Below are 13,550 nucleotides of genomic sequence, written 5' to 3'. Positions count from 1 at the left end.
AGAGGGAGCCCAAGCCCTCTTGCCCCGGCGATCGGTGAACCCCCGACTGCGATCAGGGAAAGAGGGAGCCCAAGCCCTCTTGCCCCGGCGATCGGCGAACCCCCCGACTATGATCAGGGAAAGAGGGAGCCCAAGCCCTCTTGCCCCGGTGATTCCGAACCCCCAACTATGATTGGGGCAGGAGGGAGAGCAACCCCTCCTGCCCAGGCGACCACCCTATCCCCCGTCCCCACTAAGATATGAGCAGGAGGGATCCCAGGCCCTTGTGCCCTCGACACACCCTCCTCCCATGATCACCCCCCTGATCGCTCCGAACCACCGACCTCACCCCAATCCCCCTCCCCGTACCTGTAAAAGATGTCTGGACGGACAGGTTCCAAGCCTGTCTGTCCGGTAGGCCAGCCATCCCATGAATGGCTGGCCTCAGGGCCTGATTGGCCCAGGTGCCTCAAACCCCGCCCACAGGTGGGGCCTGAGTTGCCTGGGCCAACCGGAATCGGCCCAGTAGCCTTAGGCCCTGCCCACAGGAGGGCCCCACCTGTGGGTGGGGTTTGAGGCATCTAGGCTAATCGGGCCCTAAGGCCAGCCATTCGTGGGATGGCTGACCTGCCGGACAGACAGGCTTGGGACCCGTCCGTCCAGACATCTTTTACAGGTATGGGGAGGGGGATTGAGGGTGGGGGGGATTGAGGGATCGGCGGAGGGGTCTCACGGGTCGGCGGGGGGGCAAACGGGGGTTGAGGGCAATTGTGAGAGGGGGGTTCGTCGAGGGCAGGAGGGCCTGGGATCCCTCCTGCCCGTATCTTAGTGGGGGGTGGAGGATAGGGTGGTCGCCTGGGCAGGAGGGGTTGGACTCCCTCCTGCCCCGATCATAGTCGGGGGTTCAAGATCACCAGGGCAAGAGGGCTTGGGCTCCCTCTTTCTCCGATCATAGTCGGGGGGGGTTTGGCAATCGCCGGGGCAAGAGGGCTTGGGCTCCCACTTGCCCCGATCGTAGTCGGGGGTTCAGGATCGCCGGTGTAAAAGGGCTTGGGCTCCCTCTTGCCCTGATGTTGTCGGGGGGGAGGGGGGGTCGCCAGGCAGGAGGGCTTGGGCTCTTTCCTGCCTGGATCGAGTCGCGGGGGAGGGCTGATCACTGCAGGAGAGATGGCTCATCTCTCCTGCCGCAATGATGATCACCCACCCCCCTCCGAACCGCGGCACCTCAGGGTGAGGATTTCCAGCAGGGGAGATGCCCTGCCGTGATGCTCACTCCAAAGTGCCGTGGTACGGAGGGGAGTGGGCGATCACCATTACGGCAGGAGAAATGTGCCATCTCTCCTGCAGTGATAGTTGCAGTAGGCGGTAGGCAGGTTGCTGGGGCCGCTGAACTACAGCGATCAGCTCAGCGGGCCCTTTTTCGGCACCTATATCTGTTTTGACTTATTCTAAGTCAAAACGTATAAATGTCGACTAGACAACCTGCCTAAACTTTTGGTTATACCTGCTGTACGCCTCTGTCTAGATCAGCCCATCTCCCGCCCTTTCCCCTCCTCTAAAAACACCTCTTTTCGCTCTATGTGTTTAGAGGCAGGGAAAAGGCCTAAGCAGGTTTTAGATACGTCTAAAACCAGCTTTGATTATGGGTACTTGGACGATCAGGCTTTTTGATCGTCCAAGTACTCATTTAGACCACTTTTTAGACAGGTTGTTTGTTTTGTTTTTTTAATTATGATCCCCATAAGCTTTAATCTACTCAACATTGACTATAATTAAAATCCACTCGGAAGCTTAAATCATTGAAAGCCAGTATTTCTTCACCTTTTCAGTGATCGTTTTTCTTTCTTGTTTCTTTCAGGATTCCCTGTCAGTACCTTGTGCATCTGGTTTGTCAGTTACTGTGGGGTTCAGATGATCAAAGAGAGGGAGCGAGCACTGGCAATTGAAGAGGAGGAGTCTAGCAAACCAAAAACTGACTAATGGACAGGACATTTGCAAATGATGCCACCATGGAAGTTCATCTCTGATGGACCAGCGTGATTTTATACGCATTGCACAATCGCTATTTAGGAATGTATAATATAAATTTAATAAAACATCTTGTTTAAATAAAGATTTTCTATAACATTTCAGTGTTTGTGCTTTCTTTCCTAACAGATATATTCAAAGTAGTCTTTTAATGGTTCATATGAATTGGGCATTGTCACTTGCTTATACATTGATAGGTCACTGCTGGCTGTCTCTATAGCTGTGCTGAATATATGGATTTGCTGCCTATAGGTATCTATATAGAAAGCAGCAACATTCAACCTATGGGGGAACAGTTAAGGGTGCATCTTTGGCACTTGGTCTCCAGATTCCCTCTCCTTGCTTCCCTCCTTCTACCCTTAAGCTCTACCTCCCTTTGTTGATGTTGCCTACTGCTTTTGTTCAGACTGATCTCGCTGTTCACCGTCTTGGGTGAATTTCATTAAAAAATCAGTAAATAAATCCTAATAATTAAGGTGATAAAAATAATGCTGGATGGTGGGCTAAAATTTCAGTATCAGCTATATTTGTGGGCTATAATTTGCCCTCCCTCCCTGAACCCAGAAAAAAACAAAATTTTCTTGGCGAGTCCTAACTACAAGTTAACGAATACCCATTTTGAAATGAAATTACCCAATTAATTCTACTATCAAAATCTTTGGAGTCATCCTGGACCGAAGCCTGACTTTTGAAGACCATACTAATGCTCAGGTCAAAAAATGCTTTTGCACCCTTTGGAAACTTCGTACCATCAAACACTATTTTGACTTCCTCTCTTTTCGACTGCTGGTTCAATCTCTAATCTTAAGCATCTTAGATTACACTTCTCCCTTCGGATTTGCGGGGGATAGGGGCAGAGCCGGACCGCGAATGGCGAAAAACCGCAAATATCCAGCTCTGACCCAACCCCGCCTCCCTCCCACTTTCCCGGCCTTACCTGGTAATCTAGTGGGCTTTCGGGGCAGGAGCAATCTTCCTACGCTCCTGCCCCGTGCAGATCGCCATTAGGAAATGGCTGCTGTGAGTTCCCGTAGTCTCTCGAGACTACGACGGGAACTCCCTACAGCTATTTCCTAATGGCGATCTGCACAGGGCAGGAACGTAGGAAGATCGCTCTTGCCCCGAAAGCCCGCTAGACCACCAGGTAAGGCCGGGATGCCGGGGGGACGACTTAACGATGTTTTTTTTTTTCTTTTTTTCCCCCTCCCAAAAAAATCGCGAATATGTGAAACCGCGATTACCGAAACCGCGAATGGGGAGGGGGAAGTGTACTGCAATATTATAGACTTGGGTTCCTTTAAGAAAACCATCAAACAATTGAGAGTCATTCAGAATGCTGCCATCCGTCTCATTTATTGTCTCAAAAAGTCAGATCATGTAAGCCCCTATTACAGAAAACTACACTGGCTGCCGATGGAGGCAAGGATCATCTTCAAGTTTGTCTGCCTCTGCTTCAAAACCATAACAGGTTCATCCCCAATCTACCTGTCGTACCATTTTGAATTTCCAGACACCACTCGCATACGTAATGCCTTCCCGTCCTTGAAGGGCTGTATCTACAAGAGATTCCTCGATAGATCTCTGTCATTTCAAGAAGGCAAATGGAATAAATGCCTAACCACCCTCATTTCAAACTCACCCTCCTACCAAACCTTCAGGAAATCAATTAAAACCTATCTCTTTGATAAATTTCTCTGACTCCTTTCCTGCCTTGTTGTATCTCTGAAATTCATCCGGATATACCTGACTACTCTTGGCTTGCTAATGTAATTTGAAAGTCTTTTTCTGTAATCGCTGTCTGTGAACAGCCTCTTCCTCTGTAAACTGAACTGCTCATGGTATTGTGGTATATAAAAATAAAGTTATTATTATTATTATTTCAGGGAGTACCTTGGAAAAGGGTTGCATAGGAAATTAGACCAATACAGATGAGAGAATAGAGGTGTACAATAGTTATATTTCTAGTATGTAAGAATTTTTCAAAGACATCAATGAATCAAGGCAAAGAGATGAGAAGCATCAGTTTAAAGTTTGTCTCGGGCAATTTCTCCAAACTGTTGGTTCTCTTCTAAGGTCACAGAGCTTTCGTGAAACCGAGTCATGGTTTGGTGACATGAAACTTGTGCACATACAAAGCTGCAGTATGAATCAGATGGCAAGCAAGCAGGGAATGTGCAACCTTGAAAGTAAAAATATTTTAGGTCGCTGGCGAAGAGACTAAATTTAACTTGCAGCTGTGGCAAGAATTAATTTGAGGTCGTTGCACCAGAAGGAGTCATAGAATGAGAATTTAAATGAGATAGATTTTGGCCCGGTTTGAGGAGGTCCATGTTTGAGACCCGAGCTGCTTCTGAATCTTTGGATTAATCAGGGCTTGGAGTGATGTCGAAACAGCAAGGCAGACACTTTCCAGATCAGTGATTGTGGCATTCTGTTGCAGTCTGTAGCTTAAGAGTGAGTCAGAGTACTCGCTGTGAAAGAGGTCCATCTCTTGAAAAGCAATAGGGCTTTCTCTTGTGGCATTCCACAGATATGGAATATCTGACTAAACATTCAGCCCTTTTAATCATGCTGCGCTCGAAGTTTTTTAGTAGAGAATGACACGGGGACAAATTTTTCTCCGTCCCTGTGTGAACTCATTTTCCCATCCCGTCCCATGAGGTTTTTTTTCCTGTAACTGCCCCGTTCCTGCAAGTTCCATTCTCATCTGAACAAGCCTCAAACGCTTTAAAATCATAAGTAGCAACATTCTAGAGTTCAGATTGTGACATCATAATGCTTCATTCCACCAATGCCTACGCTCTGTCCTCATCTGCACAAGCCTCAGACACTTTACAATCATAAGTAGCATCATTCTAGAGCTCAGATTGTGATGTCATAATACCTCATTCCACCAATGCCTAAGCTCCGTCCTCATCTGCCAAGCCTCAAACACTTTAAAATCATAAGTAGCAACATTCTAGAGCTCAGATTGTGATGTCATAATGCCTCATTCCACCAATGCCTCAGCTCTGTCCTCATCTGCACAAGCCTCAGACACTTTACAATCATAAGTAGCAACATTCTAGAGCTCAGATTGTGATGTCATAATGCCTCATTCCACCAATGCCTAAGCTCTATCCTCATCTGCCAAGCCGCAAACTCTTTAAAATCATAAGTAGCAACATTCTAGAGCTCAGATTGTGATGTCATAATGCCTCATTCCACCAATGCCTAAGCTCCGTCCTCATCTGCACAAGCCTCAGACACTTTACAATCATAAGTAGCATCATTCTAGAGCTCAGATTGTGATGTCATAATGCCTCATTCCACCAATGCCTAAGCTCCGTCCTCATCTGCACAAGCCTCAGACTCTTTAAAATCATAAGTGTTTGAGGCTTGTGCAGTTACGGCTGAGCTTACAGGAATGGGGCAGGGGTGGGGACAGGATGGGGAAATTGAGTTCCTGCAGGGACGGGGACAAATTTGTCTTCCATGTCATTCTCTATTTTTTAGTGTGAGCAGCTGACATGGTAAGTTCTCCAAAGCTCATAGAATTTCTATGAGCATCGGAGCACTTACCTCGCCAGCCCGTGCTATACCTCTAGTGCAGCTTGATAAAAGGGGACAGGGTTTATTATTATATTTTTATTTGCTACGTATTTTATATTTTGTTAAGCAATTTGCTTTAATGATTCAGGTGTTTATTTTAGAAGCCCTATTCGATTTTTAGATGTCCATACGCTGGTAATTAGTTGATAATAAGGTGCAATAAAAGTTGAAAGTTAGTCATGCTTGCAATACAAGAGTAACACTGCTTGCAATTCAACAAATTGCGAGAAACTGGAAAAATTATGATAGAGTAGCCCTTTCAGGACCAAGGGACATATTTGTCCCATAACTTAAAAATCCTATAAATTTTGATTGGGATAGTCTACAGTTCTAAATTTGATATGTACGGATTCCATATGATACTGCCTTTATGTAAACAAACTGGTTCCGACATTCATTCATTAGCGTCGTTGCCAGATTGACGAGAAGATTCACTTGCCACACTGTCCATAAGCCAGAAGTTTGATTTTTTAAATAAAAATAATGATATTTCACAAAAAAAATCAATTTTTTGGCATCTGCAAGCCCTTTTTACCATAAAAATGTCATCAAAACCACAAAAATTGGCCTACGATCCTTATGGTCCTGAAAGGGTTAAGTTATAGTTTTTGGTGGAATTCATTGTGCCATATTTTTAAAATGGAAAAAATATTAGCTATCCAACAGGGAGGCTATAAAAAATTCATGGAGGTTTGGGAGCCATTAAATTATTGTAAGGAATGATTATAATTAATAATTTATTTCTCTCCTTTTGTCTATTGAAGTATAGAGGTGAGGGGGGGATTAATTTTAAATTTTATAAAATTCTAAGAATAAGATTATACTGGAAGGACGGTGGGAGGGAGAAGTTATATTATGATTTCACTGAATGTATGATTAATAAGTAATATTACAGTGTATATGATTGTATTATGTAAATCACTTGTTGAAAGTTTAAAATGAATAAAGAAATTTTAAAAAAAAAAAAAAAGAAAGAAACTGCAAGCAGCATTTTTATAATGTCCCAGGAGCATTCTGGTTTCCTTATCTCAAAAAAGATACAGTGGCACTAGAAAAGGTTCAAAGAAGAGCGACCAAGATGATAAAGGGGATGGAACTCTTCTCGTATGAGGAAAGACTAAAAAGATTAGGGCTCTTCAGCTTTGAAAAGAGATGGCTGAGGGGAGATTGAAGTCTACAAAATCCTGAGCGGAGTAGAACGGGTACAAGTGGATCGATTTTTCACTCTCTCAAAAATTACAAAGACTAGGGGATACTCAATGAAGGTACAGGGAAATACTTTTTTCACTCGGAGAATAGTTAAGCTCTGGAACGCATCGCTAAAGGTTGTGGTTAGAGCAGATAATGTAGCTGGTTTTAAGAAAGGTTTGGACAAGTTCCTGGAGGAAAAGTCCATAGTCTGTTATTGAGAAAGACACGGGGGAAGCCACTGCTTACCCTGTATCGGTAGCATGGAATATTGCTACACCTTGGGTTTTGGCCAGGTACTAGTGACCTGGATTGGCCACCGTGAGAACGGGATACTGGGCTTGATGGACCATTGGTCTGACCCAGTAAGGCTATTCTTATGTTCTTATGAGCATCAGGCCACAAGGCTTTAACAAAATAAGCCTACTCCTGTGTAGATATGACTGCGTAAATTTGTAGCCTCCTGTTTGAACTTTTTAGCTCTGGTAGTGCCATCTTGCTGTGAGGTTCATTCTTTATTTGCTGTAGTTTTATTCCAGCAGTATAGGTATCTACAGTATACAGGAGTAGGCTTTTTTTGCTTATAATTTTTGGTTGTTTTATTACTACCCAGCTTCAATCTGTTCTGAATATTTTTGTTCTGGTGATATCTAAATATTCATTTAATTGATCCCTCACACTGGTCTGCAAGAAGATGGTCCCATCATTTTCCTCTTACTGACCTTCTTTTTCACATTTCCTCTAAACCAGTGGCTCCCAACCAGGTCCTGGAGGACCACCAGGCCAATCGGGTTTTCAAGCTAGCCCTAATAAATATGCATGAGAGATATTTGCATATAATGGAAGTGACAGGCAGGCAAATCTGCTCCATGCATATTCATTAGGGCTATCCTGAAAACCTGATTGGCCTGGTGGTCCATCAGGACAGGGTTGGGAACCACTGCTCTAAACTATGGGCTCTCTACTAGAGTTAACTGATTCCCGATTCGATTCACTTCGGGTGAATCAATTCGTTTCTAGAAAAAACGGACTCATCAATTCATGAGCGGTAGCATCAGCCCCCTTGCCACCAATCTATTTTGCAGAGGTCCATTCGGCTTTCCCTCTGCTGGAGTTCTTCCATCTAATGTAACTTCCTGCTTCACGAAACAGGAAGTTACATCAGAAGAAAGGACTTCGGCAAAGGGAATGCCTGAACGGGCCTGTGTGAGCAGATCCAGCAGCAAGGTGAGCCCACATCTCCCTGGCTTCTTCTCTTTTGCCTTTTATTTTTTATTACTGGTTAGCTCTTTCAGCACGCTCCTTCCCGGAATCGATCTTGTTACCCTTCTCCCCCCCCAACAGCATTTATCTAACTCCGCCCCTGCATCTACCTTTAATTCAATGCAAAAGTTGTTGCTGAGCAGTGGCAGTGAATGCGATTCACAGAGTTACCCTATCACTAGTCTAGGCATCTTCTCTCCATTGCGGTCACCCCAGCGGAAACAGGAAGTTGTCACTGAAGGTGGGCCGCAGTGGAGAGAAGATGCCAGGAGCAGTGGCAGGAAAGCTCTGTGGATTGCTAGATTCACAACTGCCACCAGCAACAAATTTTAAAACAAAATAAAGGTACATGCAGGCGGGGGAGGAGGGAGGGAGAAGAGATGGACTTGGGGAGATGATGTAGAGGGGAGAGGCAGAGGACAGGGGAGATGATGGAGAGAGGAGATGGACTTGGTGGAGAGGGAGAGATGGGCTTGGGGGAGGAGGGCAAAATGGGGAGAGGGAGAGATGAACAACACAGGAATAACAGAGGGGGGAAAGCAGAGGGACCCAACAGCTGACTGCAGTCTGCCGACACCTGAATTCATATCAAGCCACAACATTTAGCAATTCAAGGGATGAGGGCAATGTATCGCAAACTGTGTGCCTCCTGAGATTTCAGGTGTGCTTAAGCACACTGGGGAGGAGGAGAGATGCCAGCGCCAGCTGACTGCCTACAGGACATGCCTCTCGTGGTGAGAGGTATGTCCTGTAGGTAAGCAGCCAGCATCGCTGCCTCTCCTTCTCTCCGGCCCCCTTCCCTGCTGGCACCACCCCATGTTTCTAACTAATTTTAAAGCTGTGTTATAGATTGGATGTTCCTATTTTTGACATGATATTGCCTTGGTTAAATAAAATGTTTAAACTTAAAAAGCTGTGTCTTTGAAATCGAATTGAATTAAAAAATCGATTCAACAGGGCGAATCAAAATATGTTTCCCTGAATCGGGCAGCACTTCTCTCTACCCAGTCCTCGGAATACACCCAGGCAAGACTGATTTTCAGGATATCGACAATGAATATGCATCATATAGATTTCCATGCCTTGCCTCCCTGCAATACAAATCCATCTCATGTATATTCATTAAGGAAGCCCTGACATCCTGACTGAATGGATGTGTCACAAGGACTGGATTAAGAACCCCTGCTCATATAGTAGTATATACTGTGGGAAATACATAAATATACCCTGTAATCCACAAAGGTATAAACCTCTTTTGATGTTATTATTAACATATGGTTGTCCAGTAAATTCCTCACTGAGGTTCATTGAAATTGAAAGTAAAATAAGGATAGCCCCTGGAAAGTTATTACGCTGAAGAAAGAGCACCTACTGTGAACCCTTGAAAAAGGGCGAAACGGGTCCCATCGGGGCATGCTAGTATTTCTGCATTATTAAGGATGAATAAATGAATGGATTACCAGATATAATTGTTTTGTCGTACTTCTGAAATAAGTGGAAGATGATGGAATGAACTTTGTATTAAAGACATACAACATATCATATGTGGATGTCTTGGCACATCATAATAAGTAACATAGAAACATAGAAGATGACGGCAGATAAGGGCCATAGCCCATCAGGTCTGCCCACTCTACTGACCCACCCCCAAGTCTACTATCCTAGGGATCCCACTCCTGATGACAGGTTCCCTTGGCTTAACCCTCTAAGGGATCCCACATGGGCATCCCATTTGCTCTTAAATTCGTGCACGCTGTTTGCCTCGATCACCTGCTCGTTCCAAGGATCAACCACTCTCTCGGTGAAGAAATATTTCCTGGTGTCACCATGAAATTTCCCGTCCCTGAGTTTGAGCGGATGCCCTCTTGTGATGTAGCTGAAAAAATCTTTTGCCTTTTCTTACATAAGTGAGGTGAAGTTTTGGATTTATTACAGTTTGAAGAACCCCACTTTCATCTTCATACAACCTTTAGTAAATACATAAATATACCCTATAATCCACAAAGGTATAAACCTCTTTTGATGTTATTATTAACATACGGTTGTCCAGTAAATTCCTCGCTGATGTTCATTGAAATTAAAAGTAAAATAAGGATAGCCTTATCGTTTGCTGCATGAGTTTTTGTAGAATTAGATAGAAAGCATCCCACTTATTTAAATATTAAAGAAGAAGGCAATCCTATATCATGAGCTCCGATATATAAGGGGTTATAATCTATATATATAAAATCGGAGGTATGTATGTGTGTATGTATGTGTGTGTGTATGTGCCGCGATCACGCAAAAACGGCTTGACCGATTTGAACGAAACTTGGTATGCAGATCCCTCACTACCTGGGGTGATATGTTCTGGGGGTCTCGCGGCCCACCTGCACACGTGGGCGGAGCTACAAACAGAAAATCAGATTTCACCCATTCATGTCAATGGAAAAAATGTAAAAAGCTGCCAACGCAAAAACGGCTTGCCCGATTTGAACGAAACTTGATATGCTGATCCCTCACTACCTGGGGTGATATGTTCTGGGGGTCTCGCGGCCCACCTGCACACGTGGGCGGAGCTACAAACAGAAAATCAGATTTCACCCATTCATGTCAATGGAAAAAATGTAAAAAGCTGCCAACGCAAAAACGGCTTGCCCGATTTGAACGAAACTTGGTATGCAGATCCCTCACTACCTGGGGTGATATGTTCTGGGGGTCTCGCAGCCCACCTGCACACGTGGGCGGAGCTACAACCTGAAAATCAGATTTCACCCATTCATGTCAATGGCAAAAATGTAAAAAGCTGCCAATGCAAAAACGGCTTGCCCGATTTGAACGAAACTTGGTATGCAGATCCCTCACTACCTGGGGTGATATATTCTGGGGGTCTCGCGGCCCTCCTGCACACGTGGGCGGAGCTACAAACAGAAAATCAGATTTCACCCATTCATGTCAATGGCAAAAATGTAAAAATCTGCCTACGCAAAAACGGCTTGCCCGATTTGAACTAAACTTGGTATGCAGATCCCTCACTACCTGGGGTGATATGTTCTGGGGGTCTCGCAGCCCACCTGCACACGTGGGCGGAGCTACAACCTGAAAATCAGATTTCACCCATTCATGTCAATGGCAAAAATGTAAAAAGCTGCCAACGCAAAAACGGCTTGCCCGATTTGAACGAAACTTGGTATGCAGATCCCTCACTACCTGGGGTGATATATTCTGGGGGTCTCGCGGCCCTCCTGCACACGTGGGCGGAGCTACAAACAGAAAATCAGATTTCACCCATTCATGTCAATGGCAAAAATGTAAAAATCTGCCAACGCAAAAACGGCTTGCCCGATTTGAACTAAACTTGGTATGCAGATCCCTCACTACCTGGGGTGATATGTTCTGGGGGTCTCGCAGCCCACCTGCACACGTGGGCGAAGCTACAAACAGAAAATCTGATTTCACCCATTCATGTCAATGGAAAAATTGTAAAAAGCTGCCAACGCAAAAACGGCTTGCCCGATTTGAACGAAACTTGCAACACATCTTCCTTTTCAGTTTAAGAGCTTGCAAATTCCAGTGAGACTTGCATTCTCTATCACAATCAACAAATCATAGGGACAGACTATTACATACTGTGGAGTGAATTTAAGATCCCCCTGTTTTTCCCATGGTCAACTCTATGTTGCTTGCTCAAGGGTGGGTTCATCCAATAATTTATATGTTCTTGCTCCTGGAGTTGAAACTAAAAATGTTGTTTATAATCAAGTTTTGTGTTAGTTGTATTGTATTCATTTTGTCAAATATTTCACATTATAATTTGAATATTGTACTTTTTATTAAGCTGTAAAACAATAATTTCATTCACCACTTTAAAGTATCTTTATTTGAATCCATTTACAGTGTTATTGCTATAATTAAATACCCGTGCAACGCCGGGGCATCAGCTAGTCCTTATATATATAAGCCTGGAGAGGAAATTGGTCTGTTCGGAATGGAATGAAAGTTATGGGGAGAGATAGCCTTGAAAAAAACGTTGTAGAACACATGGGTGAAACATGTCGATTATCCCCCGTTCTGTGAACTGAGACCAGAAATTGAGCTGATTAAAGCTAAGTAAACCTATTTTTGCTGATATTTATAAATTATTTAAGTAAAAAAGAACAAATGTTTATATAAAAAGCATAAAAGAATAGAAAAGTAATTTAAGTATAAAGATCCAATGATGAGTGGAGGTGTAAAGCCGCCTACTATGAACACAAATTGAGTGGGGAGGTGGCCTCGCTGAGGATCGTATGATAAAAAAAAAAAAAAAAAACGAATGACAAAAAAAAAATGAATTAGGCTTATATATAAGGATTATAACCCCTTATGTATCGGAGCGCATGAGTTTTTGTGGCATACTTGGAAGTTAATGTGATTATTATCATAAGAACATAAGAATAACCTTACTGAGTCAGACCAATGGTCCATCTAGCCCAGTAGACTGTCCTCATGGTGCCCAATCCTGGTCACTAGTACCTGGCCAAAACCCAAGGAGTAGCAACATTCCAGAACCCCAGAGAGTAGCAAGATTCCATATAGAATCCCAAGAGTAGCAACATCAAGTTTCAAGTTTATTGAGTTTTAATATACCGACCATGCTACCGATCCAGGGCATCAATCCAATACGGTTAGACCTAGGCTGTAGACCTAGGCTGTAGGTCTAACCGTATTGGATTGATGTATATGTGAATTGACTCAGGCTAAAATAGTATTGAAAAACCTATGCCATAGATTTTTGAAGGCTTACCGATCCAGGGCAAGCAGTGGCTTCCCCCATGTCTTTCTCAATAACAGACTATGGACTTTTCCTCCAGGAACTTGTCCAAACCTTTCTTAAAACCAGCTACGCTATCCGCTCTTACCGTAGCCTCTGGCATCGCGTTCCAGAGCTTAACTATTCTCAGAGTGAAAAAATATTTCCTCCTATTGGTTTTAAAAGCATTTCCCTGTGTCCCCTAGTCTTTGTGCTCCTGTTACAAAGGTGCGCTAGTGTTTTTAGCGCATGTACTGGATTAGCACGCGCTATAGTGCACGCTACCTGAAAAACTACTGCCTGCTCAAGAGGAGGCGGTAGCGGCTAGCGCGAGCGGCATTTTAGCGTGCACTATTCTGCGCGTTAAGGCCCTAACGCACCTTTGTAAAAGGAGCCCTTTGTAATGTTTGACGGAGTAAAAAATGGATTGACTTGTACCCATTTGACTTTATCTTTTTATTTGTCAGTTTGTATACTTTAATTTTAATTTCCGACTCATCTGTAAATTAACTACTAATTAAAAGTATCAGTAGAAAAGTCATGTGTACTCAGGAAAAGCCTAGACTTCTGAGTAATGATTTATAGCTGGGTGACTTAGCCCTGGCATATTTAGACTGTGTGTACATACAGCTGTTCTTCCAAAATATGTCATAGTTAAGAGTGATCAATTTACACTTATATATAAAGCCCTAGCTCGAAACAAGAGAAGCTAGACAGCTGTATTAGCAAA

The 13,550-nt window shown here is 43.9% G+C and overlaps 1 protein-coding gene across 2 annotated transcripts in view; it reads left to right on the top strand.

Moving 5' to 3' along the window:
* The window catches only part of HHATL (hedgehog acyltransferase like), an 89,783-nt gene extending 87,689 nt beyond the window's left edge, over nucleotides 1-2,094 (top strand). For both annotated transcript variants that reach the window (XM_033931790.1, XM_033931791.1), the window contains exon 12: nucleotides 1,838-2,094. In XM_033931790.1, coding sequence (XP_033787681.1) covers nucleotides 1,838-1,959 — 122 coding nt within the window. In that variant the 3' untranslated portion in view covers nucleotides 1,960-2,094. The remainder of the gene's footprint in view (nucleotides 1-1,837) is intronic.
* The last annotated feature ends 11,456 nt before the right edge of the window (nucleotides 2,095-13,550 follow it).

Source organism: Geotrypetes seraphini, chromosome 2 (assembly GCF_902459505.1).
Source record: "Geotrypetes seraphini chromosome 2, aGeoSer1.1, whole genome shotgun sequence".
Lineage (NCBI taxonomy): Eukaryota > Metazoa > Chordata > Amphibia > Gymnophiona > Dermophiidae > Geotrypetes > Geotrypetes seraphini.
The sequence above is the reverse complement of the archived record's forward strand: the minus strand, read 5'-3'. Positions and strand labels throughout refer to the sequence as shown.